Source organism: Phyllopteryx taeniolatus, chromosome 3, assembly GCF_024500385.1.
Source record: "Phyllopteryx taeniolatus isolate TA_2022b chromosome 3, UOR_Ptae_1.2, whole genome shotgun sequence".
Classification (NCBI taxonomy): domain Eukaryota; kingdom Metazoa; phylum Chordata; class Actinopteri; order Syngnathiformes; family Syngnathidae; genus Phyllopteryx; species Phyllopteryx taeniolatus.
Genome location: NC_084504.1, coordinates 6,265,387 through 6,292,126, shown reverse-complemented (window position 1 = coordinate 6,292,126; position 26,740 = coordinate 6,265,387). Strand labels below are relative to the sequence as shown.

At 41.0% G+C, this 26,740-nt stretch overlaps 3 protein-coding genes across 7 annotated transcripts; 1 reads left to right on the top strand and 2 right to left on the bottom strand.

Annotated features, from left to right (window-relative positions):
- The first annotated feature begins 61 nt into the window (after positions 1–61).
- upb1 (ureidopropionase, beta) lies at positions 62–6,652 on the top strand. The gene is made up of 10 exons (XM_061766659.1): positions 62–316; positions 1,397–1,568; positions 1,643–1,730; positions 1,802–1,896; positions 2,174–2,332; positions 2,410–2,579; positions 2,997–3,078; positions 3,204–3,246; positions 5,717–5,871; positions 6,058–6,652. The coding sequence occupies exons 1-10, from the start codon at positions 213–215 to the stop codon at positions 6,139–6,141; spliced, it is 1,152 nt and encodes a 383-aa protein (XP_061622643.1). The 5' UTR covers positions 62–212; the 3' UTR covers positions 6,142–6,652.
- Positions 5,722–16,140, bottom strand: gucd1 (guanylyl cyclase domain containing 1). 4 transcript variants are annotated; one of them, XR_009787599.1, is made up of 7 exons: positions 15,748–16,140; positions 15,544–15,628; positions 14,501–14,666; positions 14,315–14,406; positions 9,643–9,884; positions 9,109–9,411; positions 5,722–5,835 (listed from the first exon to the last, which is right to left on the bottom strand). XR_009787599.1 is itself a non-coding variant. In XM_061766662.1 (6 exons), the coding sequence occupies exons 1-6, from the start codon at positions 15,752–15,754 to the stop codon at positions 5,831–5,833; spliced, it is 597 nt and encodes a 198-aa protein (XP_061622646.1). In that variant the 5' UTR covers positions 15,755–16,140; the 3' UTR covers positions 5,722–5,830. The 4 variants fall into 4 exon arrangements, 3 of the variants coding, with proteins under 3 accessions (XP_061622646.1, XP_061622645.1, XP_061622644.1); XM_061766662.1 differs by lacking the exon at positions 9,109–9,411; XM_061766661.1 differs by lacking the exon at positions 5,722–5,835 and having other exon boundaries at positions 5,892–9,411.
- A 4,285-nt stretch (positions 16,141–20,425) lies between these two features.
- On the bottom strand, positions 20,426–25,905 carry zbtb26 (zinc finger and BTB domain containing 26). Of its 2 annotated transcripts, XM_061766658.1 has the most exons (3): positions 25,800–25,856; positions 24,560–24,632; positions 20,426–24,252 (listed from the first exon to the last, which is right to left on the bottom strand). In XM_061766658.1, exon 3 carries the CDS (start codon positions 24,223–24,225, stop codon positions 22,909–22,911), a length of 1,317 nt encoding a protein of 438 aa, XP_061622642.1. In that variant the 5' UTR covers positions 24,226–24,252; positions 24,560–24,632; positions 25,800–25,856; the 3' UTR covers positions 20,426–22,908. The 2 variants fall into 2 exon arrangements, with proteins under 2 accessions (XP_061622642.1, XP_061622641.1); XM_061766657.1 differs by lacking the exon at positions 24,560–24,632 and having other exon boundaries at positions 25,801–25,905.
- Between the last annotated feature and the right edge of the window lie 835 nt (positions 25,906–26,740).

Below are 26,740 nucleotides of genomic sequence, written 5' to 3'. Positions count from 1 at the left end.
CAAAGCATACAGAAGAAAAAGTCGGAATCTTGGTGAAACTAGTAATCATACTTGCACATGAAAAACATTGTTTCCAAGTCAGTTAATAACAAACGTTAGCAAACAGCAGTGAGGAGGTGTGTCAGTGTCAGTGTGACGCAGAGCTGTCGATGATACAAAAACAGGTGGAAACAGATGCAGTTTGCTGGGCTGAATCCTGAAAAGCTGCCAAAATGTCTGAAGGCCAGTTTGAATCGCTGGAGACAACTCTGGAGACTTACATTCCAAAAGCTGAGCTGAAAGAGGTCAAACGCATCTTATTTGGCAAGGACACCAAGTGAGTTGAAATAGTTTGCTGCTCTCACTTTTTTCTTTTACATTCTTTCGGCCTCTTCTGCTCGTGGTCAATTCTTTATTCAGATGAGTGAAGTGGACTTTGCTCAGTTTGATCATTGTGCAGCAGTGTGATCTTTGCCCCTTTTGCACCTAGCCGAAACAGCTTGCTTTGCGCAAGGCAAACAGGACAATTCTACACAGCGTAGCCTCCGCGTGGTGCGGCAAACGATATTTCTGACTCAACAGCAAAGTTGCCTCAATGCTTGTATGGAATTACTGTATGCACACTATTAAGGATGCATTTGACCATGGTAGCAGCTACTGCATGCTTAAAATGTCTAAATCGCATAAAAGCTGTGGTAACAGATGTTATATTAGGTGAATATCAGCCATAATAAAATTGTAAGCAACCTATCAGGGGTTTTCCCCCCCTGATTAGCTTTTAAGGTGTCTTTTCTAATCTGGAACACACAATTATACGAGCCAGCACTTTAAAGTCAATTAGTGCACATAACAAATCCTGTTGCACCCTCAATTACAACACATCCATCCATCCATTGTCTGTACCACTTTATCCTCACTCGGGTGGCGGGCGTGCTGGAGCCTATCCCAGCTATCTTTGGGCGAGAGGCTGAGTACACCCCGCACTGGTCGCCAGCCAATCGCAGGGCACATATAAAAAAACAACCATCCGCACTAACACCTACAGGCAATTTAGAGTCGTCAATGAACCTACCACGCATGTTTTTGGGATGTGGTAGGAAACCGGAGTGCCCGGAGAAAACTCACCCAGGCGCGGGGAGAACATGCAAACTCCACACAGGCCGGGGCTGGGATTTGAACCTCAGAACCGTGAGGCAGGTTGTGCTAACCAGTCGCCTTACAACACATCAGCGGATTTAATTAGCCTACAGTATATAAATAACTAACACGTTTACAACAAACTTGGAATGATGTACACACATTCCTATCTCATATCAATACAAGCACTGAAATAATGCAGTTTTCTGTTGACCTAAAGAGCTTTAATATGCTACAGTAGCATAGTGAATTTCCAATGTGGAATGTCATCTACATATAGGATGCTGGACCTCCCATCAGGTGCTGTGGAGGCTGCACGGCACGGTGACTTTGAACTGAAAGGCTACAGCTTTCAGGCCACGGAGGAACAGCTGAGGCTGCCCAGAAGGATCCGAGTGGGAATTGTGCAGCATCACATTGTTCTTCCCACAGACGCACCCATTATGGACCAGGTCAGGGAGCTGACGGCAAGAACCGGAACACGCATTTCACTGAATTCATACAAACACCGGTCCTCTCCCAACAGGTCAATGCTCTGCACAACCGGGTCGGTCAAATAGTGGAAGTAGCGGCCACGTGTGGCGTGAACATTATCTGCTTTCAGGAAACGTGGAGTAAGTTTTTATATATATATTTTTTAAATAGAATAAAACATTTGTGACTGACCTGCATTTGCTGAATGCAGCCATGCCGTTTGCGTTCTGCACCCGTGAGAAAGAACCGTGGACGGAATTTGCAGAGTCTGCCGAGAATGGAAATACCACACGCTTCTGCCAGGAGGTGACCGAACAGAGATCTTACATATATGGGCAGAAGTATTGAGACTTCTGATGCTGCTAGACACGTTTATTTTCTGCAAATCATAATTCTACCCTCCCATCCAAATTGAATAGTTATTGCGGGGCAGACACCCTATGGAAAGAAAAAAAACTCCCACACATTCACAAACTCCAAAATGGCCTGGTGCTCTAATACTTTTGTCCATTTAATGTAATAAGAAGATGTGCTTTGGTTTAGTACACAAGCATAATGAATGATATTGTGATTCTCCCTCCAGTTGGCCAAAAAGTACAATATGGTGATTATCTCTCCAATTTTGGAGCGGGACGAGATGCACGACAGTCTGTGGAACACGGCAGTGGTGATCTCCAACTCTGGAAATGTGCTGGGGAAGAGCAGGAAGAATCATATTCCCAGAATTGGAGACTTTAACGAGGTCAACTTGTCTTTTCTTTTAGATTCCCTGACCCGCTGTCGATTTTTACCGAAACGGTCTTTTTGCTTTGCTTTCAGTCGACATATTATATGGAAGGTGACACTGGCCACACAGTATTCCAGACACAATTTGGGAAGATAGCAGTCAATATCTGCTATGGACGCCATCACCCCCTTAACTGGTTCATGTACAGTATGAATGGAGCGGAGATCATCTTTAACCCTTCTGCTACTGTTGGTGCCCTAAGGTAGGCACTGGTGGAACCCTTGACTGAAGAAGAGAATGTTTCTATTCCTAATAACAACATTATAATACTAATACCACGTATCAAAAACAACAACTACATTCTAATTTCTAATAGTTCCAAAGTGGGAATTTTCTTTCCACATTATTTTTATTATTTATTATATAGACATATTATGGGGGGGAAAAAAGAAGCGTGAAGTGTCTCCTTTAATGATCAACTGGGTGTATGCAGCGTCTTGCTCCTTTGACAAGGTCACAGCCAGCCAGCTTACCATTTAGCTTTGCCGATTAAAACCCATATACAATGCTTGTTGTGTACTGTATATGATTTAATAATGACAATAGTGGTGCCCTCTGCTTTCGGTAGGCTACCAGATGCCATCACTGTCTGTAATATTACTGTATATTCTTTCTCTAGTGAGCCTATGTGGCCTATAGAGGCCAGGAATGCAGCCATAGCGAACCACTGTTTCACCTGTGCAATAAATCGAGTTGGGACAGTAAGTTCGAGTCACCTGCATTTGAAAATTGTTATTTTGTATTGGATATGATTTGTTTCACATTGCTGTTTTGTAGTGAGAACATCTGGTCTACATCAATAACATATGCCTTTTATTTCATGCAGGAGCATTTCAAAAGTGAATTTACATCTGGTGATGGACAAAAAGGTAGGGTCGTAACCATTACTCAAAGCATTTAGTGTCAGTATTACATTTTCAACTTAATACAGAAGTTCAAATTCTATTTATCCTCAATGTTACTGAATGTAGAAATATAATCCTGAGGTCATTTGAATGGCATTAATTTCATTGGTCAATAAAAGGATACATAGACCATTAGTGAGAGTTTGAGCACTGGATTAGAAGATTTACTGACTCACTTTCATGTATACTGTATATTTATACACAATATTCTTTGACGGTTTAAGTGTGATGTTTATTTCAGTCCTTTTCTATACTTAGTCTGTGGCCAGAAAGCAGACGACACAGTTGTGTTATTTCTGCGTATACAGTACTATGGATGTATAATGACAATAAAGATCATTCTGATTTTGACTTGACTGAGTGAGTGTCACGTCTCGTATCATGGTAGCAAATTTTATGACTTCAGTGAAATACACTGTCATGTAAACAAATCCAGTGGGTACGGAAAGTAGTCAGACCCCCTTAAATTTTTGACTCTTCTTTTATATTGCACCCATTTGCTAAAATCCATCCATCCATCCATTTTCTGAGCCTATCCCAGCTGTCATCGGGCAGGAGGCGGGGTACACCCTGAACTGGTTGCCAGCCAATCGCAGGGCACATACAAGCAAAAAACAACCATTCGCACTCACAGTCATGCCTACGGGCAATTTAGAGTCTCCAATTAATGCATGTTTTTGGGATGTGGGAGGAAACCGGAGTGCCCGGAGAAAACTCACGCAGGCACGGGGAGAACATGCAAACTCCACACAGGCGGGGCCGGGGATTGAACCCGGGTCCTCAGAACTGTGAGGCCGACGCTCTAACCAGTCGTCCACCGTGCCGCCTTTGCTAAAATCATTTATGTTCATTTTCCCCCTCATTAATGTACACACAGCACCCCATATTGACAGAAAAAAAAAACGGAATTGTTGAAACCTTTGCAGATTTATTAAAAACGAAAAACTGAAATATCACACAGCCATATGTTTTCAGACCCTTTGCTCAGTATTTAGTAGAAGCACCCTTTTGAGCCAATACAGCCATGAGTCTTTTTGGGAATGAAGTTTTTCACACCTGGATTTGGGGATCCTCTGCCATTCCTCCTTGCCAATCCTCTCCAGCTCTGTCAGGTTGGATGGTGAACGTTGGTGGACAGCCATTTTCAGGTCCTTCCAGAGATGCTCAATTGGGTTTAAGTCAGGGGTCTGGCTGGGCCATTCAAAAACAGTCACGCAGTTGTTCTGAAGCCACTCCTTCGGTATTTTAGCTGTGTGCTTAGGGTCATTGTCTTGTTGGAAGGTGAACCTTCGGCCCAGTCTGAGGTTCTGAGCACTCTGGACAAGGTTTTCGTCCAGGATAACCCTGTACATGGCCACATTCATCTTTTCTTCGATTGCAACCAGTCGTCCTGTCCCTGCCGCTGAAAAACACCCCCACTGCCTGATGCTGCCACCACCATGCTTCACTGTTGGGACTGTATTGCACAGGTGATGAGCAGTGCCTGGTTTTCGCCACACATAACGCTTAGAATAAAGGCCAAAAATTTGGCCTTTGGTCTCATCAGACCAGAGAATCGTATTTCTCACCATCTTGGAGTCCTTCAGGTGTTTTTTTGGCATACTCCATGCAGGCTTTCATGTGTCTTGCACTGAGGAGAGGTTTACGTCGGGCCACTCTGCCATAAAGCCCCGACTGGTGGAAGGCAGCAGTGATGGTTGACTTTCTAGAATGTTCTCCTATCTCCCGACTGCATCTCTGGAGCTCAGCCACAGTGATCTTTGGGTTCTTCTTTACCTCTCTCACCAAGGCTCTTCTCCCCCGATTGCTCAGTTTGGCCGGACGGCCAGCTCGAGGAAGGGTTCTGATCATCCCAAATGTCTTCCATTTCAGGATTATGGAGGCCACTGTGCTCTTAGGAACCTAACGTGCAGCAGAATATATTTTTGTAACCTTGGCCAGATCTGTGCCCTGCCACAATTCTGTGTCTGAGCTCTTCAGGCAGTTCCTTTGACCTCATGATTCTCATTTGCTCTGACATGCACTATGAGCTGTAAGGTCTCATATAGACAGGTGTGTGGCTTTCCTAATCAAGTGCAATCAGTATAATCAAACACAGCTGAACTCCAATGAAGGTGTAGAACCATCTCAAGGATGATCAGAAGAAATGGACACCACCAGAATTAAATGAGTGTCACAGCAAAGGGTCTGAATACTTATGGCTGTGTGATATTTCAGTTTTTCTTTTTTCATAAATCAGCAACGTTTTCAACAATTCAGTTTTTTTTTGTCAATATGGAGTGCTGTGTATACATTAATGAGGGGAAAAATGAACTTAAAGGATTTGGCTGCAATATAACAAAGAGGGAAAAATTTAAGAGGGTCTGAAAACTTTCCGTACCCACTGTAGGCTACATTCACAGCATATATATATTGCCTTTTGTGATGTTTGCAGCTCACCATGACTTTGGCCACTTCTACGGATCCAGTTATGTGGCTGCTCCTGATGGAAGTCGCACCCCAGGGCTCTCCAGGACTCGTGATGGACTCCTGGTGGTAGAAATGGACCTCAACCTGAACCGCCAAATCAGTGACAAATGGAGTTTCAAGGTTAACAAATTATACGTGGATGACTTGTTTCTTGTTTTATTGTTTTCAACATTTCAGATTTTTTTTAATCAATAGAAGGTAGTTGTATAGCAACAAGTTATTTGCACATTTCTGGAAATCAAAGTGAATGCCACTGTGGATCCATCCTGATACAAAATGCTTTCGAAATCTCTTTTTTTCCCGTAGATAACTGGGCGGTACCCTGAGTATGCTGAGGACCTTACCAATGCTGTCAGACATGACTTCAAGCCCCAAATAGTGAAGGAATAGATACAAGCAAAAACTGAACCTCTACAGATGAAGTTCTTAACTAGTCTCACTTTAGCACCCACATTTCCCCATGGTCATAAATTTAATGAGTCAAACCAAGCATATAAGAAACAGATACTTTAAAAACGTCATTAGTTATTACACATTCTTGCATGTGTAATGAGCATTTTCAAAGGACATTAAGAAACTGAGGAAGACCAGCGTATTTCTGACTCGTCAAAATATATTTTTGCAAATTAAAAGACACATCTGGTATCTGATGCACATGAAATATTTTACTGTTCGCAACCAGGTCCTGACGAATCACTCCTCTACAGTATGACACACGTTCAGGCAATCAGTATTTAATTGATGAACTGGAAAAGCCCGTTTTTGCATCTTCTCTTCACAAAATAAAATTACATTTTATAATGCAAATGTGAGCTATACAGTATTCATGCAGATGAGAATTACAAGAATGAGGTTTAAGGTCCAAATGCTTTAATTACAGCATTAAAAAAATCCAAACAGACCTCTGTGATCTCTTGAAGATCAAAAGAACCTGAAGTGTATGATTGTTGAATTCAAACTATAATTGTGTGAAGTGTTCTACATTACCAGTAAAGATGGCATGGCAAATTGTTCACTCTCATCAACAATGAACACAACACTTGTTCTGCCCACAAACAAAACATGCTCCAGATGTCATGTTTCCATGACAACAAACAGAAGCTTTTCTCAACCCAAAAAAAGTGACCAACACAGGAAAGTTCACGATCTTTAAGCACGTTCTTCTTTAGGCAGCTTCTGCTTTGGAATATTTTATGGAATCTGATTTCCCTTCAGTAGGAATAGTCTTATCTGAGATTGGTTCATAATATACACTCACTGGACACCTCATTATGTACACCACAAATTCCCTCATAGGATTAATACATCTACACAGCAGTGGAAAAAGTATTATCCCCCTTCTCAAATTCTTGTATATTTTTTGCATAGTTTCCCCACTTTAATGTTTAAGATAATCAAACAGATGTAAATATCAGACAAATATAACCCAAGTGAACTTAAAATGCAGTATTTTAAATGATTTTATTTATTAATGAAAATATATTCAGCTACCTGGCCCCGTGTGAAAAATTACCCCCTTTGTTAAATCATGAATTAATTGTGGCTAATCATATCATTTTCGGTTCATTTTAATAGATCACACACAAGCCTGATTACCTCCAGACCTGTTAAATCAATAATTCACCAACAGAATCTGTCAAGACAAAATCAAGTCTGACAAAAGGTCCAAAAAAGATGCAACAAAATGACATGATCCAGAAAAATTCCAGAACAGTTGAGAAATAAAGTAATTGACTATCAGTCTGGAAAGGGTTACAAAATCTTTAGGATTCCAGCAAACCATAGGGAGAGCCATTATCCTCACATGGAGAAAACATGGAAGAGTGGTGAACCTTCCCAGGAGTGACCGGCCTACTAAGATTACCCCAAGAGAACAGCAATGACTCATCCAAGAGTCCACAAAGGAACTCAGGACAACCTCTAAAGAACTGCAGGCCTCCCTTGCCTCCGTTAAGGTCAATGTTTATGACAGACACAACAATAAGAAAGAGACTGGGCAAAAATGACCATGGCAGAGTCCAAGGCATAAACCACTGTTGACCAAAAACAACATAAAGGCTTGTCTTACTTTTGAAACAACGACAACAACAAAAAAAACAAGACTTTGGGACAATATTATATGGACTGAAGAGATGAAAGTTGAGCTTTTTGGAAGGTGTGTGTCTCATTACGTCTGGCGTAAATGTAGCACAGCTTTTCAGAAATAGATCATCATACCAAGACAAACATGGCGTTAGTAGTGTGATCATCAGGACCTGGACAACTTGCTGTGATAGATGGAACCATGAATTCTGCTCTTAAACAGACATTTCTGAAGGACAATGTTCAGCCATCAGTTTATGGCCTCAAGCTGAAGTGCTCTTGGGCTCTACAGCAGGATAACGATCCAAAACACACCAGATAGTCAACTTCTGCATTTTCCATTCAAATAATTCTGCAAGGAAGAGTGGGCCAAAATATCTCCACAGAGATGTAAAAGGCACATTGCCAGTTATAGAAAATGCTTGATTTCAGTTGTTGCTGCTGAGAATTGCCCAAATAGTTATTAGGTTTAGGGGGGCATTACTTTTCCACACAGGGCCAGGTAACTTTGAATAGATTTTTTTCCCCTTAAATGAAATCACCATTTAAAAACATCATTTTATGTTCACTTGGGCTATATTTGTCTGATATTTACATTTGTTTGATGATCTTAAAGTGGGGAAACTATGCAAAAATATAAGAATTTAAGGGCGCCAATACTTTTTCACAGCACTGTATCTATCTATCTCACGGCATCCTATGCAAGCACTGTAAAATAATTCTTTTACAGTGATTATCATAAATTAATGTTGAGTTTATTGCAAAATGTTAGAACCACCTTATTTATGATGCAGCGCAGTTATACTCCACTGAAAACAGCAACTACAATTAACAATAAACACCGTTAAACTAATACCTCTCTGACAGCATCCATCAAAACATAAAAAAAATATCTTTGTAAGGCAGATTTTAATTACCTGAGACTTTCAAAGCCCAACTAATTTCCCTGTTGCAATTATCATGAACAAAATGTGAGCCAAAGTTGAGTTAGGAGGCCATGAATAAACAAGTAGAACTGACTTGAAACACACAAAGATATGGATAAACATCATAAGACCTGAATAACGTGTCCACCACTTCCTGAAAACTCCTATCAAGGTCAGAATTTACCACAATTCATCTATTGTATTTGAACACTCCTCTCAAGTTCATGAAAACCCTAACATTCAAAAATTCTAGTAGCAAATTCATAGTTATGGATCTGCTCCTCTTTTAAAAAATAAAAAATAAATAAAAAATTTTAAAAAAGCGTAATTATACACAATTTAGCATCACCTATTGAGTTAATTCGTTAATAGGCTGAGTGGTGTTGGTTGGAAAAGAGGAACATAGGTATGGGAAGCCTTTTTCACTTGAGTGGCTGGACTCAATAGCACCAGTGAGGGTGGTGGAGTAGAAGGGGATATGGACCCACTGAAGAAGTCCACTATTTAATCAACAGGAGTGCATTATATGAAGTGAAATCCAAATGTTTCAAAAATGTCTATCAGCTCGCTTTAAATATGAAGAGGATGTCCTCATCCGTCCCGTAGCTCCGCCGAGCCTCCTCAAAGTTACTGACGGTGGTGCAGCAGACCCCTATAGTCACACACGCACGCGCGCACGCACGCACACAGACACACACACACACACACACACAATGTAACGTTTAAGCCAAAGCTGCTCTAAAGCAACAGAATTGGTAATTACCAATGTTTTTTTTTTTTTTTTTTTTTTTTTTTAACATACGTAGAAGCTATTCAATGGAAATATTTGTATGTTACAACATAATTATTATTGCTGTCCATGAATCCACATGGTATTACTCACGGTCAGAATACGCAGGATTGTTGTACAAGATGCAGCCAGTCGTCCTGTTGAAGCCGCACAGCACTACAAAATGCCCCTGATACTCTGGTTTTCTGCAGAAACACTTCTGGCCCACAGGGAGGAAGCAGCAGTATTTGACGGGTGCAGAGCAAAGTTCACACGTCAAGATGACAGCATTGACGAGCACGATAGCAACATGGCTCTCTTCTAGATGAGACTGGATTTCCTGAATGGTCACAGAGCTGTGGGGAGAAGCGTACAAAAGTCCTCAGTGCTATGTGTGACGAGCTATAAGATGACTTTCAATATTCTCATTCATCCATGTCATTTCATTCTCAGGGGATTGAATTGACTGCAACTGGACTGTTCTGGTTGTTTTAGAAGACTTTTCCCCTCTCATCTGAGTAGGGTTCATCAGTTCATAGACATAGGACAGCTCTCGCCTGAGTGTTGGTATGGAAGCCCAACTATTAATCCCCAAGTTAGAGGCATGCCTCAACCACAAATGGTATCACTCTTTTGGGATGCAAAACAAGAGTCGAGGATGCATTAAAAAGAGGCCTCTGCCTGCCAACAACAGTCGTTGCGGTGGTTTGACACTTGTCACTATTCCATTTTGTTGTATGAATAGTTGTGGAGGCACCTGGAAGCCAAAAGTGGCTGTGTTGGTGTTTGCTCCTGAGTCTCTTTGGAAGAGATGAAACGACAGCATTGTATGTGGTAGATACAGTGGGGGGGGGGGGGGGGGGGGGGGGAAAGTATGTGAACCCTTTGAAATTTCTTAAATTTCTGCATAAAATAGTCATAAACTGTGGTCTGATCTTCATCTAGGCGGCACGGTGGACGACTGGTTAGCACATCTGCCTCACAGTTCTGAGGACCGGGTTTCAAATGCCGGCCCCGCCTGTTCTCCCCGTGCCTGCGTGGGTTTTCTCCGGGTACTCCGGTTTCCTCCCACATCCCAAAAACATGCACGGTAGGTTGATTGAAGACTCTAAATTGCCTGTAGGTGTAAATGTGAGTGTGAATGGTTGTTTGTGCCCTGCGATTGGCTGGCGACCAGTTCAGGGTGTACCCTGCCTCTCGCCTGAAGATAGCTGGGATAGGCTCCAGCATGCCGACAACCCTAGTGAGGAAAAGAAGAACAGAAAATGGATGGATGGATGGATCTTCATCTAAATCACAAAGTCTGCTTAAACTAATACCACACAAACAATCATATCTTTTCACATTTTTATTGAAAATTCACAGGACAAAGGAACCTTTATGCTACGGATTCGCCAAGACCTCATCAGAGTCAGGTGTGAGACAATGTGGAGTCCGATCAATGACACAAGCTTGGAGGTTTGGCTTAAAGCTGATCTGGTGACGAGAAACCCCATACCAGGTCAGAATTGTCTTTTGTCAAGAAGCATTGCCTGATGTGTAACGTGCCTAGCGCAAAAGAGCTCTCAGAAGACCAACAATTGAGAATTGTCGATTTGGCCTGTTACACACAAAGATTTTTGAAATCTTAAAAGATTGTTCATCTGTTACAGATGCCACACATGAAGATAATAAAAATTAAAATCGGGCATTTAACAGTTTTGGTCATACTGTGTCGTGTGCTCAGATATTCTCAATACAGAACACAGCACACTTAAAGATTCTGTTCCAGTAATCTTGCGTGATCAAATGTAATCTATCAAAAACGAAGAACAAACACTACTGGATATGTTGCACCGATATTTCCAGAGTGATGCCGTATGGACCAGATGCGGGAGTGTTGCAGAATGGCGACGTCATCAACAAAAACACTTGCTTTGGAAAATACTTGCCGTCTGGTGAAGCCACTTATACAAAAGACGACATCGGGTAGGATATGTTTGTTTTTGAGTGCGTTTGGAAATGGAATCTGACGCCCTAACTTCACTTGAGAGTGCAAGAGTTCCAAGAGGCAGATCTTCATCAGTGTGTGCTAGGCCAAAAGGCTTCTTTATAAGTCACTGCGGCTGTCCCGCGCGTAGTTTGCCTTTATACTCGAGCGCAACCCACGTGCGCAGTCGGGGGTGCCGTTACGGCTGGTATAGGCTAGGACGCCACAGGGTGGAGTTTCCGCCGCATTTTCTTTTGCCATTTCCGGAAGCCGTTTTTACTTTCCATTCAGTAACAAGGAACAAAGCAACAACAATGGCGACCGTGGAACAGTGTCTGCTAGAACAAATGGACCAAGATGACCAGATGATACGTTTAATTATGCTGAAAAATCGATCAAGAAGGCGGCGGCGTCGATGGTATGTAGAACCAAGGGGCACACTGAGTATGTCATCACAGCATGTGACTAAAACAGACCAATCACGAGAGAGGATCGCAGCAACTATTTTTGCCATGTGCGCGTCAAGCTACGCAGAGGGGCCGCACGGGCCAATTCGTCGATCAAGTGATGCAATGTGGGCGTTGTCGGCCGCAGGAGTACAAAGAGGCCTGAAGACAACCAGAAGAATTCAGTTGTGACTGATTCAATTGCCTGAGAATGGGCTACATCCATTTTCTAAACTCCCTGCCTTATTTGGGTTGGAGGTGAGCTGAAGCCTATCCTAGCTGACCCTGGGCGTGAGGCAGGGTTCCCCTGGACTGTTCTCCAGTCAATTGCAGGGGACATAGAGACAAGCAACGATTTACACTTCACATTCACACCTATGGACAATTTAAAGTCATTAATCAAAGTAACCTGAGAAAACCTCCCAAGCAAGGTGGGAACATGTAATCTCTCAAACATGCAATCTCAAATATTAACAGACAAACACCAAGGCATGAAAAAGGTGACCAAAAAAAAGTGGGGTGGCGTGGGGGGATCCACCAACCCCCCGCAGAGATTTTTTTTTAAATTTCAACATAAATTTATCAATCTGGAAGACTCTGAAGAGTACAATAAAGCAAGAAAAACAAAATTCTTCACGCAGAAAAACATTTACACCGATCAAGCACATGTTGATGTAGAAATTTAAGGTTAAAATTAAATTTGCCTCATCTTTTTTCCTTTTTTGTTTTGGCCTCCAACTTGAGCCAGGCCCATCTCCAACTGCACCTGATGCCTGCTTCAAGCTGTGCCACATGAATAGCATCCTCCTCTTTAGGCACTCTCATTCCGGAAAAGAATTGACCAGCATCATTGTCTGTTTCACTTCATTTTTCACTATTACCAACTTCAAAGGCTAATCCCAAATGCATCCTCCAGGAAAATATTAAGTACAATATTTTTCTGTTTTTATTGGCCATTTCTGAATTTGAAGTTAGTTCATTCTGTGTTGTGACATAATCACTTATCATCGCTCTGTCGCTTAATAAATTTAACATAATTAAACTAATTAAATAATTGCAAGCGCATTTCCTAATTAATAAAAAATACTCGCTGATCAGCTCTTGTCGCCGATGTTACGTGTGCTTCGCGGTTCCGCTGGGACCGCAACCAGGGCCACGACCCGCAGCACCTCAACGCGAAAATACAAAAGACCAGTGCAACAAATACCACACTGACTGATCTGATGAGCAGAGATGTTGCTTAAATATAAGAGTAACAATAGAGGATGTCCGCTCCAGAGGTGGGTAGAGTAGCCAAATATTGTACTCAAGTAAGAGTACTGTTACTTGACAATAATGTGACTCAAGTAAAAAGTAGTCCTCCAAAAAAATTACTTAGCAAAAAGAACACGGTGAAATAATTACTCAAGTACTGAGTAAATAGTGAGTAACTTCAGATTTTGTTTTTGTAACCACAGCATGAACATCAATAAAAAAAATAAAAAATTACAAAACAAAATGTGAATGTGCATATTCTGATGTTCCAGTGTGTGTGTGTCAAAACATCTGCAATTTACTGCGCAGTGTTTTTTCAAGTTATAAGTGAGCTGAAATACCCACGTTTGGGCAGACAGTGCCAGACAAATACTACAATACATGAAAGCTGTTGTTTTTCTTAATCTAAATGTAAACAAGCACAGCGGGCCGCTGCCTTCATGTTAACAACGACCTTCCCAACATGGCCGCCACATAGACACGACAATCAGCCGGACAGGCTTATCTAGTGTTAAAACCTATGCCCGGGAAGCCCAGTAGAAGACGTGTGAGGTCATCTGACTTTCTTGTGTCGTTTGATTGGTAAACTAGCCTTTAACGTCACTAGCGCTTAAACTGGATTGGCGCAAACAGCGCCCGATGCGGAAGTCCAAGTCACAGTCTCGCGCACAAAATAGTTGATAAATAAAAGTACCAAGCGACATTTAGATCATTGTAAGGGAGTACAAGTACCGTTACTTCTTAACAGCAGAAGCGGCCGAAGTGTTTTTTCTGGTCTCGTCAACTCCTGTGGCGGGCGGAACCTCAGGCCAATGCACTCCCATATTAGTTTGCTGCGTAATATTCACAATTACATCGATGTGTGGACGGTGAATGTGTGGAATAGATCTAGCTGCCAGCGTTCGAGGAGTATGAAACACCCTGTGACGTCAGCGACGGTGACCACTCCCCCACCCCCCAGGAAAAACTCATCGGATCTATACAATTCACGTAAATGGCCTAGTTTGAGTTCAAAACGGTGATTTTCGCCGAAAGGAGACTGATTTGCATGTATGTATTAAACACTTCTCCACTGTGCCGCTTTAAATGAATTCCATATACATTTTGATGTACCTACCATTTCTTCACCACCACACCTTTGTTCTCTGCTTTAAGGAAAAGCTCGTTCACACGATCTTCTTCGGTATCAAAATGCTTCTTATAAAAGGACTGCAAAGGAGAGCACAAACATTACCATGCCAGATGAATGTGTAAAATCATTTTTTTTTTCAAATTGTATTTGATATTGTCTGAGCAAAGGTACCTGATTCCTAAAGCCCTTATCAACTCCTAGTGTCTGTGTGCAAAAGCAATGCTTGATTCCTAGATGGCACATGAGGTAGGCCAGGTCAATAGTCCACACACTCTCCGTCATTTTCAGGTCCCAGCATGCTCTCTGAAACTGCTCATCACTAATGGGATGAATGTACCTGCCAGCCCGGACATACAAAAGCTCAAATGTTCTCATAATAGCCATTGTTGGGAGCAACGCACTTACAGTGGGGTAAAACGTTTTTATTCAGCCACCAATTATGCAAGTTCTCCCACTTAAAAAGATGAGAGAGGGCTGTAATTTTCCATCATAGGTGTACCTCACCTATGAGACACAAAATGAGAAAAAAAAAATAATCCAGAAAATCACTGTGTGATTTTTAAAGAATTTATTAGCAAATTATGGTGGAAAATAAGCATTCACTCAATAACAAAAGTTCATCTCAACACTTTGTTATATACCCTTTGTTGGCAATGACAGAGGTCCAACGTTTTCTGTAAGTCTTCACACTCACACACTTGAAAATCAGACAATGTGATTTTCTGGATTTCTTTTTTCTCATCTTGTCTCTCATAGGTGAGGTATACCTATGATGAAAATTACAGGCCTCCCTCATCTTTTTAAGTGGGAGAACTTGCACAATTGGTGGCTGACTAAATACTTTTTTGCCCCATTGTGTGTGTGTGTGTGTGTGCACGTGCGTGTGTATATATACATATATATACACACGCACACACACATACACACACACATATATATATATACACACGCACACACACACACACACACACACACACACACACACACACACACACACTGTATATGTATTATACAGATTTTAATCCCTCAAGGGGACATCCAATTTACCCTGCTATAGACGTTTTGCACACCACATATATCTGATTCAATATTTACAATGTATTAGGCCACTTAAAAGATGATTTTTGATGAGGAGAAACCATGGACTCCGTTTCCACTTGTGTAAAAAGAATTACAGGCACAAAATGACGACATATCTATTATATAATGCTTACTTGAGTACCATCCTGGAGCAGGCTAATCCACAGTCCCAGTGGTACAGCTGCTGAATGACAGGTACATCCAGTAGGACGGCATCATCTGGAGAGAGGAAAAACAGGCAAACGTTAATTAATTTAATTCACGGATAATGATTACTAATACGGTGCTAGTCGTTTCACACCTGCGTCGGGTTGTTGAGATCAGCTGGTGTCACTCACCTGTCATTCTGCTGTCGCCTCTCTTGAAAGAAAATCCGCCTGCAACTTTTCCCAGATGGAAAAAGTGCCGTTTACGCTGTTCGAACAGTTGAATTTCTCATTGTCGATTGCTCGTCGAGAAAAAAAAATAATAAATCTTAAATTTACTGTTAGCTGCCAGGCTAGCAGTATTAAAATGTTTTCGCAGGATCACGTCTTATCCACCCACCCACTTTAATTTAAGGACTCACACCAGAATAAAAAAATAAATAAAAACACATATCTGCAATACATTTTTTTAAATTAACAAAAAAGGGTGGGACAATTGCTCGGTTAAGGTATTTCCTCCGCTCGCCGTAGCTCTTCTTCTTCTACGCTCCATTTGGGTGCTTCTACGGGTGATCACAGGCGACACAGCACATACCGCCATCTAGCCGTGGGGGGAATGCGTCTATGGTTTTTATTAGTGGGTCAAAGTGTGTGGGGGGATTTTTCGCCCATCCATCCAGAAGTTTTTTTATTTTTTTATTTTATTTGTTGGTCAAACCTGAATAGAGTTGACATCAAGCTAACCAGTCAAGGTCTACCACACCAAATTAAATTCAAGATGTAACAGGTCAACTCCTAAAGTCGAGAGGATACATTTTGACTTTAGCCATCATGTATGAATGACTGTGAATGCGATTACTAACTTTAAAAGTCATATATACACACGGCAAAATGTTGCTAACTTTTTTCTTTATATAGAAAAAGACACAATGGCCATTGAAATATCATGAAACAGACAAAAGGAATTCTACTAATACATAAGAGTAAAATAAAAAATAAAACGTGCTAAAAAAATTAACATCAGCCAGCCCTACAAAAAAAAAAAAAGTTCCAAGAACGTTGTGACTAGCATTAGCTTGACGTTCCCCCATAACCTTCAAAACAATTGTCTTGGCATTATAAATTAGCCAGGAATGAATGAAAAGGCAAATTTGTCAGAACAAGTTTAATTCAAAATGCAATACAATAAAATACAAACACAAATAATGAGCAGAAAATATGGCGTTTCTCCCATGTCTTGTGCTGTGAATTCCACTGCCCTCATTCTTTCTCTCTCTCTCTCACACCTAAAAGAACAAGAAAGAAATGTTTGAACAAACAAATCGAAATCATCTTACTACTGACCCTAATCTTTCAGATCACTACAAGCAACTGAAGCAATATCCAAGGCTTTTCATGAAAAAAATCAGTTAAAATAAATAAAATAAAAATAGGGTTTTTGGTTCTTTCCAAGTACTCAGACACTTTAGAGATGAGTATGCACACACACACACACACACACACACACACACACACACACACACACACACACACACACACACACACACACACACACATATAAAATAAAAATAAATAAATAAAACACTAAAGAAACACTAAAGAAAAGAGGTATGGATGAAGGTGCAGGAGGAACGGTCAGATATTATAAGTGATCTTGAAGACGTGGGATTGGAGTAGACTTTTAAATGAAAAGTTCCGAATGTCAAGGGGCAGGGAGTTCCAGAGGGTAAGGGACAGCGATGGTGGTAAAGTTAGCGTCAGGGCGGCGAGTGGGTTGGAGGTGATGTACGTCGGCCAGGTAAGAAGGGGAAACACACTGTAATGTATGGAGAAGAATGCCAGGGAGGCTATAAAGAATGATGTTGCAGTAGTCGAGCGCGCAATGTTACGGAGATGGAAAGCAGATATTTTGGTGACATGCTTGATGTGAGATTTGAAGGAGACGGTCCATGATGATGCAGAGGTTTCGGACCAGGGGAGGAAGTGACTTGGTGACCATCAATTCAGATTGAGAGGTTTTTATCATTTTTCTTTTTAAATTTTTTTTATTTTGAAGATTCACCGAGACAAATTGCAGAAGGATTCAAATTTACCGTCTGTGTGGGGCAAACTTGAGTGCTTCCCCAATTAAATCCTCAAGCTCCGTGAAATTCTGGAGACAGGCCGCTAGAGTAGAAGTCAAAATGACGCACAGTACACATCAAAACCTCTTCAGTCAAGTTTGGCATACAACTGATACCAACAAAATATGAATACTTGCCTTTTATGATCTTGCACAGAGTTGGATTTTGGAATGACATTTTTTTAGGCCAGTCCAACTCCTTCAGCTCACTCACTGTTCTGCACAGTGACAGGACCAGATCTTCCTACAGAGCAGGCTGAGGTGGGTGCGCGCTTGTCATGAGCGACTCCACCTTGGATTTTCAAAGCATCAATGACAATGGCAACAACTGAGATCATTTTAGGTTTTATACATAGTAATATACAGTACTTTTGTATGTGACTAACTTAAGTGTGTGTGTAGAGTAGGCTACTTACTTTCCTCAATCGTGGCCACGGCTGATACACCAAGAAGGGTTCTGGCTGTTGCAAGTAACTCTGGGTGGCCATTGGCTTTTAATCCTTCATGAAGGTCATCAAGTGCAGAGTATACGATCTGGTGTTTTATGGCCCAGTGTTGTAAAAATTTCCTGAGCGAGCATTATGAGTTGTTGTCCTCCCTGTAGGAGTCACTGGTATCCAATACATTTGTCCATTGGTGTATTCCCCATTTCCAAGTTTGATGCCAAACCAACACTGCTGACGGAACTTGTTGGTACTTCCATGAACTCTGGCTAGGCTTTAATGTCTTCTACCAGTTGCAGATGCGATGCATGCCGTACCTGATACAGACAAAGCCGCACTGCTTCTTGCACAGCCTGCTCTGCCTGTCCTGCATCTCTGGTCGCACAGCCTCTCTCACTTTTTTTCACTACATAATATTTAAATTGTATGTGACAGGATTTGAATATCCACTGGATTGCCTTGAAGCGCCCAGTTAAGTACAGTGGACAGCCGCTTACCCGCTGTTCGGCATCCCCGGATTCACCTATTTGCATATATTTTCCCTCCAATGTAATTACCTGCAGATTTCGCTATTCACGGTCCTCCACGAAAGGGGTCCACTGTAAATTGTAATCACTTGACAAAGACAGCTGCCGTCTGACATAACCGCTAAAACACAGCTACAGTGGGGACTTGAGATACGGGTGACCTGACTTAGTTTTTCCGAGTCGGCAGTAGCAGTTGGGCAAATACTGGACAAATCATCAAAGGAGGCTTCAAGCTCCTTAATGTCACTTCCAGTTGAGGTTTACTGTCAAACTAAACATAAAACAATGAAAATTAAACATTGTGTATTTGAAGCAACATTGCCTTAAGAATGGCCCGCTGGCTTAATGCTACCATAAAATGAAAAGACCATTGAAATACAAGCGTTAGCATGATAGATAGTCGTGGTTTTAGAGCCCTTTGAGCAATGGATATTTGAACACATGTAGACACATATTTGAGGAAGAACCAAGGGCAGTTGAAATTAATTGCTTTTGCGGGCACATAAAATGAAGTGGCGGGCCATACTTGGCCCCCGGGCCTTGAGTTTGACATTTTCTAGAGTTTGGCTGTCTTATAGGTGTTCATCACTTAACCAGTAGGGGGCAGCAATGCAATAATCGTGCCCAGTCTGCTGGAAATCAAAAAGAAGAAGAGGAAGAACATCACAACCAGTGGTGGGGAGATAACTTTGAAAATGTAGTTGGTTACAATTACAAGTTACCCTTTTTAAAGTGTAATAGTAGTGTCACTATTTCAATTACTTTCTCAAAATAATATAAGTAATTACATTTGATGACTTTTCTTAATTTTGAATGAATTCATCAACAGGACCCTTGGACTTTTCCTCTAAAAAAGTGGAAACATAGATCAGTACTTTGGAATTAACCACATATTTGTTCTTTAAACAAATAATAAACAAATAACAAATCTAAATATATATACTTAAAATTTTTTTGTGTTGCATTATATGTGTACATGATGTGGTAACCCCCAGACCATACCATGTTGAGCCAATGACAAATGTGCACAATTTAGACAAAATCGCTTTGCAAGCATTTTTTGGTCACTAACCCCCTTTTTACAGTAACTTGAACACCAATTGAATAATCCTCGACTTATGATTTCAAAACAAGTTATCCATCAATTTGTTTTGTATACTGTATGTAATACTATGATGAGGCGATGAAAGATTTTAGTATATGGTTTCCGTTATAAGGACCCTCTGAGACAAAACCTACCAACAATATGGCCCGTGACAAAAATGAGTTTGACACCCCTGCTCTAGAGTGATGCTGCTATCTTATTATATCACTAAGCAAGTCAGTAAATGCTGATAATTGGTTTTGTCAGCCCAGTCTGTAGTTCAGTAGTTCCCAACCTTTATTGAGCTAAGGACTTAGAAAAGTCTCATTGCAACGCCACCAAACAAAAAATACACAAAAAGTATGAACCCCGGAAATGATAATCTAGTCTCAATTTACTCACAAATGTACTTTGTCAATGTGAAATCTGGTCCTGTTTAATTAAGCACAAAGCTATTATTCTGTTGTATGCCAACAGGCAGATACACAGGGTTTATTGTGCCTTCTTTATTATATCTATAAAATTTTTGAATGAATTAATGAAATTGGATAATTTCCCGTTGCACCCTTTACGATATCTCATGGCACACTAGTTTTCCTCAGCACGCTGGTTGGGAATCACCATGCCTCATTAATTCACAGGGGGAAAGAACAACAGATTCGAACAGAATACCATTTCAAACAAGTTCCTTCGCCAAAGGAATCATACATTGAAATATTTATTATTATATTCAAAAACAATTACATTTTACATGAACAATGGGTAGAGTAAGGAAAGACGTACTGTAACCACAGTGGTAATGGTGTTTTTACCTTTTATGTATTTACAGTTTTATGTTTTTTTTTGTGCAAAGCTCTTTTTACAGGAGAACAGAAATAACTTTCAAGTGAGTAAGTTTGGCATGCCACTTTTCTTCAAATCTAAGAAAGCTGCACCTGGTATTTAATGTTTCCAGTTGTTGTACACATAAAAAGGCTACCTATATACAGAATGCCTATATCTATGCATCATGATATGTTTAAGGTTCTCTGTTATATAATACGATCAATAAAATGTATGTTTCAGCACTGCTAGTTCAAGTGCAAAGTGAAGGCATCTACAATATGATGAAATAAGTCTACAGTGATAAAGCTATATTGAAACATCAACCACAGTTTACTCTCTATGAAGACGACTAGTTCAGCAAGAGTTGGGACATACACAAGTTAAATTTGTGTTTTTTTTTGTTTTTTTTTTAGAGGTGTACAGTCAGCAGCATTTCATTTAGAAAGTTTCGGTCATTTTGTAACTCTACCATGAAAAAGACATAGCACTGATCTCACGTTTTTGATACAAAGAGGTCATCCAAATTTTTGGCATCATGGCTATCTAGCATTATAGCAACGACAGTTTGAGCTCCGGCACCTACATTTTATGCTATCCATAGCTAGTTCTTCTAAACAGGATATGTGGCAAACTGTGCAGTGGAAGGCCTGCTAATGCCACCGTTGATGAAAACACAGGACTTCTCAAGCAGGCGGTTCACGCAAAGCAAGGGAAGGTCTATCCAGAGGGCTGCACTGGAACTCAGCATCTACTGTACATTGTCAAAACTTGAATTTTCGCATTAACTTGCTTTTCAAATGAGAAACTTTCAATATTAGGTTTTTTTGAGTGAATTCATACATCAGGTGTATTTACAAACTTTCAAAAGTGGCACATGACAATTTCTACCTTGCCACCTTCATACAGTATTTCTTTTGATCGTCACAGCAGTAACCCCCAATGAAATAGACATTAAAATGCGAACCTAAAGGGAAAATAATAAGAGCATGAATATTTAAAAATTGTGGCAGGCACAGTCTGCATGACAATCAGAAGAGTACAACTGTGCATTAGCTAATAGCCTAAAGAATAGTGTCTTCCACTTATAGTGCAATATATTATAGTTTTGAAAAATGACCAACATAGAGCGTCAGCTGTGTATTTAAGTGATGTTACTGTATGATATCTGATGAACACAAATGCAATTTAAATGTGTTTTGTCTCCATTGGTATACAACTGTCCAAAATGGTGGCAGATGTACAAATGAAGTGTTGATTTGTGGCTTAGGAACGATTCCCACACTTCCCAAAACCGAATGTTCTTTGTTGGTAAATGCTACATCCTCCACAAATTGATTTTGTGACTTGAACATGATTTATTTTATTTTTTTTAACTTGCAGATTTTATGCTGACACTGCGCAGCTTTGTGACACTAGCCTTTTCATTCTTACATTCTCATCAGGTCAATGTCTCAAATTATACCTTAAGGGAGGCATATTATGCATTTTTCAGAAAGCTTCCTGCAGGTGTCTTAATAACAAAATACCATTTAGCATTTTTACAGCATATTTCTTGCCTTGGCTGATTTTAGAGGTGGATCTGTCTCATGCAGTGCGTCAGTCCTCATCCTGCCCCACATATTGTTGGGTCAATGGAGAGCCTGACTTTCATGAGACTGGCTTAAAAACAATGAAACCATTTTACCTTGCAGATTCAGCAGTTCACCCTGCGTATGTGACACGTGGAAACACCGCTAAACACAAACAACCCCTGTCCCCCCACATTTCTTCACTGAGCAATCAAGTGTCTTATTTCAGAAGCTAACTCTGTTATATCACTAATGTGTGCATTGAACAATAGTTACCTTTTGTAAAGCCACCACTTAAAGCAAGTGCCCATAGTGATTCCATTCCATTTGTGGAGGCAGCATTTCATCACCAAGCCACCGAATTACACTTGTCAATCAATGTAGTAATGTAGCATATGACATTGTCAAACACAAATACCCCACACCAACAACTTAGCCAAACATAACCATTAGAAGCTAATACTCGTAATTAATGCTCATAGTTGCTTACAATGCAGCTCTGCTTTCCTGTTAGCTTTGACATGATAGTGCTTCTGCTGCCACGTCAAAGTGGTTATTTCTCTCTGGAACGTCAGCTAGCCTAGCTGAGAAACTTAGTGTGGGGGAGGTTATTATGTTGATAAGTTCCACTGTTTTTTTAACAGTATGGGGAGGAGTGTAGAACAGCTCCCTCACAGACATATTTTTAGAAATAGGCAAATAACTAAAGATTTACTTGGTTGTTTAATTTCACACTTGATGGGTGGGCAAGCACTACAGACCCCCAACTATTTGTATACAAACATTAAAAAGTCAATTTTCCATAATATGTCTCCTTTAAGTCCGTCTCATAATTGTTTGAGTGAATGAAAAAGGGACCAGTGTTGTCATTCTCTTCAGGCCCACCATCGTGCAGGTTGCCTTCATTTGCGTTGTCGAAGCTGTTCTTGCCGTGGATCTGTTTGAGGTGCTTGCGGAGAACAGGCTTGTGAGCGAACATCATGTCACAGTAGTTACAGCGGTGAGGTTTGTCCCCGCTGTGCAGGTTCAGGTGATCCAGTAAAGAGCACTTTTGAGTGAAGGTCTTCCCACAGATCTTACACTGGAAGGGTTTGATGCCCGCGTGGACGCGCATGTGTCGGTGCAGGTTGCCTTTCTGCGTGAATGTCTTTCCACACAGGAGGCACATGAAGAGCTTGTGCATCTTGAGGTGGTTGGCGTATTTTTCCAGCTGCCGGAAGACACGGCTGCACTTGGGGCACTGGTGGTACCACTGGAGAGGTTTGTCGTAGTTCCTCTGGTGACTGCTCGGTTTCTCTGCTGGATTGGACGGAGAAGGGGGACTGAAGTCTGGCATGCTAGGGGGCGCCGTCGTTTCACTCCCACGACTGTCCACGGTGGAATTGATGAGAGAGTGTTGGGGCTCAGGTGAGCGCAGGGCAGCTGGAGAGCTGGTGGGAAAGTTAGGCACCACAGACTCCACCTTTACTATGCTTATGTCACTCTCTTCCACATCGTGCCTGGGATTTGTATCTGAGATCTGAGGAGAGGATTTGGGCTGTAAAATGACATCATCGTCATCATCTTCATCATCATCATCACTACTGATATCATCCGCCATGGGCTCCACCTTCTGGACAGTCGGCACTTGGCAGTGCTCCCGCTCTCTCAAACCTTCGTCCTTGCTTCCCTTTCTCATCTCACTTTCCACTTCCAGCTTGTGAGGAAGCTGTGGCTTGATGAACTTGTTTAGCGCTTGAGTGCACTGCTCAACAATGTGGCCCATTTGGAGGAAGCTGGCTACTGTCAGGTAATTGACCAGCTCTAGTTCAGGAAACTCAAGTTGCCCCGTGTAGCAGGACAGCAGCAGCTGCTGGCCGACCTTTGCTTCCTGGATCATGGAGATCTGCACTTCATTGGAGTCCTGCTGAAGGATGAACTGGTCTCTTAGGAAAGAAGAACCAGCAGCAAACACCACCTTATGACCTGAGACTTTAAGCTGGTTGATGCGTACAGTGACGTCACAGAAGCGTCGCTGGTGCCGAAGGAGGTTCATCTTCTGCAGCATGGAGTCGCCAAATGTGGCAAAGTGGAACTGCAGGATCACCTGGTTCTGGGCCATAGTGAACTACAGGCTGCAACAATGCACCTGTTGAAGACAAGTACGAACACCATCACTCATTCTATATGCAATGGACATTTTATTCTGAGTGCTGACATGTTTAATCAAATTAGGTATATAGACATATTACAAGAGCAGTGACTGAGCAAGTTCAAGACCACACTATTCTCTGGGTGAAACCAACAAAAAACTGTGATGTAAAATGTGTCTAATATAGGCCTGTCACGACAACAATGTTTTAAAGATGATATATTTTCCCAAAAACGATGACAATAGAATCTTTTTTTTTTTTTTGTATGCCTCTGAAATAATAAATAAATAAATACACACATACATAAATAAGGTCCACCGTAGATCTGCAAGACTGTGTGGTTGGTATGTTGAAGTCGCTGGAGACAAGCCTGTCAATCAAATATACGCCAATAACGTGTGCCACTGAGTTTTTGCTAATAGACAGTTAACTTTCCAGTGTTTGTGTCACTTGGGGATGAAAACAAAACTCGGAGCGAGCCACTGATGTTTTAAACAAATGGTTCAACCCCCTGCATATTTTTGATCGACCGTGAGGACCCCCACCACTCCTACTCCACCTGATCTGGGGGGTAGGGGTGCAATTTGATAGAAACAGCAGAAACTGCATTTTGAATTGCATTATGACCTGTAATTACTCTTTGAGGCAAATATGAGCTTTCAGTTGTAACTTTCAAAACAAAATACCATACTTATGCAGTAGCTTCTTGGCATCACAGCATTATATTTATGCAGTGTCTCCTGTTTGTTGTTGTTGTGCATTATCAAAAAGTATATTGCAGATAATTGACAGTAAAGATTAATTTTGACTTTTGTACTATGTTTCAGAGTCTGTATTTAAAAAAAACTTCAACTTGAGCCAAGGAGTTGAATTAATATTACTTTTATTTTATCTGGACTTCTACTTAAGTAGAGCGTTTGTGTACTTTTGCCACCTATGGATACACATGATGATCAATAAAGAATCACATAATATTTATGAATGACACTTAAGAAATACTTCAGTAACAAAATGAGGTTGGTAACTAATAGCAAGCAAACTACCATTGTACTCTGGTATTTATTAAGGGGAACCAAACTACATTGAGGAAGGTACACAGTGACGGTTTGTGAAATAGACAGCAGCCGAATAAATGATTGATGATGATTAAATTTGTTTTTAATTGCAGACTTTTATAGTACCACGAAGTATCATTTGTAATTACAGTGAATAACATTCTTGTTATACTCACATAACATGTTCAATTGTTATTTGAATTTTGGTTTGACGTGGTTGCCAGTGTGAACTACTGCTATGAAACACAAGTGTTGGTTTGACGACGACGAATAATTAGCTTGTGAAACACACTGAATGGCCACAAGCTGATGCTAGGCGCAAACGATGAAAGACTGCCTGTGTGCTGTGCTGCTTTTTTTTTTTTTTTTTTTTTTTTTTTTTTTTTTTTTAGCGTTCACTTCAGTCTAACAGCACAGTGCTATGCTAACGGCGAACTGGCTAGCTATTCCTGCGTTGAATGCTTGAATGTTAGAGTCGGAGACACTCACTTTTGTTAGGTTGTCGCCTCGTAAACAAAAACAGTGTCGGACAGCTTCTTCCTGGCCTGTCCTCCGCGTTCCGGCTTTAGGTCGTTCAAGCAAAATATGTTTGAGCACACCGCCTCCCTCTGCATTGGAGTGTTACGTTCACATAAATGCACATCTTGGAGGACTAATTCATTCAGGTGTGCATGTAGGGCAAGCTTATTTTAGTTTTTAGATAAACAACAATTGCACTATTTTTACACTAAAATATTATATAGGCCTACAACAAACACCAAGTCGAAACATAAAGCATGCTACCTGCAGGTTCTATTGTGTATTAAATATCTTTTCCTGATTTTGTTTCTTTACCTACATTTTAGTTAACACCACTCAAAATGTTTAATAAATAATAATACATTACTAATCATGCCAATATGCATAACCTGTATGTATTGTTTCTTTGCCCCTCCAAGTTTTTGTTTTTATTTTTATTTATTATTATTATTTATTTTTATTGTGAACCTTAAAATGAAATCACTATCCAAAATGCCATCAGAAAAAAGGCTGTTAAGTACTAATTGTTTCATCAAAATATGAGCTCAAAATAGTGCATGAGTGGAATTCTGTCTATGATAAATAATTAACAAGAGTTGAAATCGACGACCGACTGGTTAGAGCGTCAGCCTCACAGTTCTGAGGACCCGGGTTCAATCCCCGGCCCCGCCTGTGTAGAGTTTGCATGTTCTCCCCGTGCCTGCGTGGGTTTTCTCCGGGCACTCCGGTTTCCCCCCACAGGTTAATTGAAGACTCTAAATTGCCCGTAGGTGTGATTGTGAGTGCGAATGTTTGTTTATATGTGTGCCCTGCGATTGGCTGGCAACCACTTCAGGGTGTAACCCGCCTCCTGCCCGATGATAGCTGGGATAGGCTCCAGCACTCCCGCGACCCTTGTCGGCTCGGAAAA

Coding starts and splice junctions, on each gene's coding strand:
- zbtb26 (XM_061766657.1), bottom strand. CDS start 24,225: ATGGCCCAGAACCAGGTGATCCTGCAGTTCCACTTTGCCACATTTGGC.
- gucd1 (XM_061766660.1), bottom strand. Junction 14,407..14,500: donor ATAAGGGCTTTAGGAATCAG/GTACCTTTGCTC, acceptor TCTCCTTTGCAG/TCCTTTTATAAGAAGCATTT. Junction 10,769..14,314: donor GGTGTGGTGGTGAAGAAATG/GTAGGTACATCA, acceptor TTTCCTCACTAG/GGTTGTCGGCATGCTGGAGC.
- upb1 (XM_061766659.1), top strand. CDS start 213: ATGTCTGAAGGCCAGTTTGAATCGCTGGAGACAACTCTGGAGACTTAC. Junction 317..1,396: donor TTATTTGGCAAGGACACCAA/GTGAGTTGAAAT, acceptor ATCTACATATAG/GATGCTGGACCTCCCATCAG. Junction 2,580..2,996: donor GCTACTGTTGGTGCCCTAAG/GTAGGCACTGGT, acceptor TTCTTTCTCTAG/TGAGCCTATGTGGCCTATAG.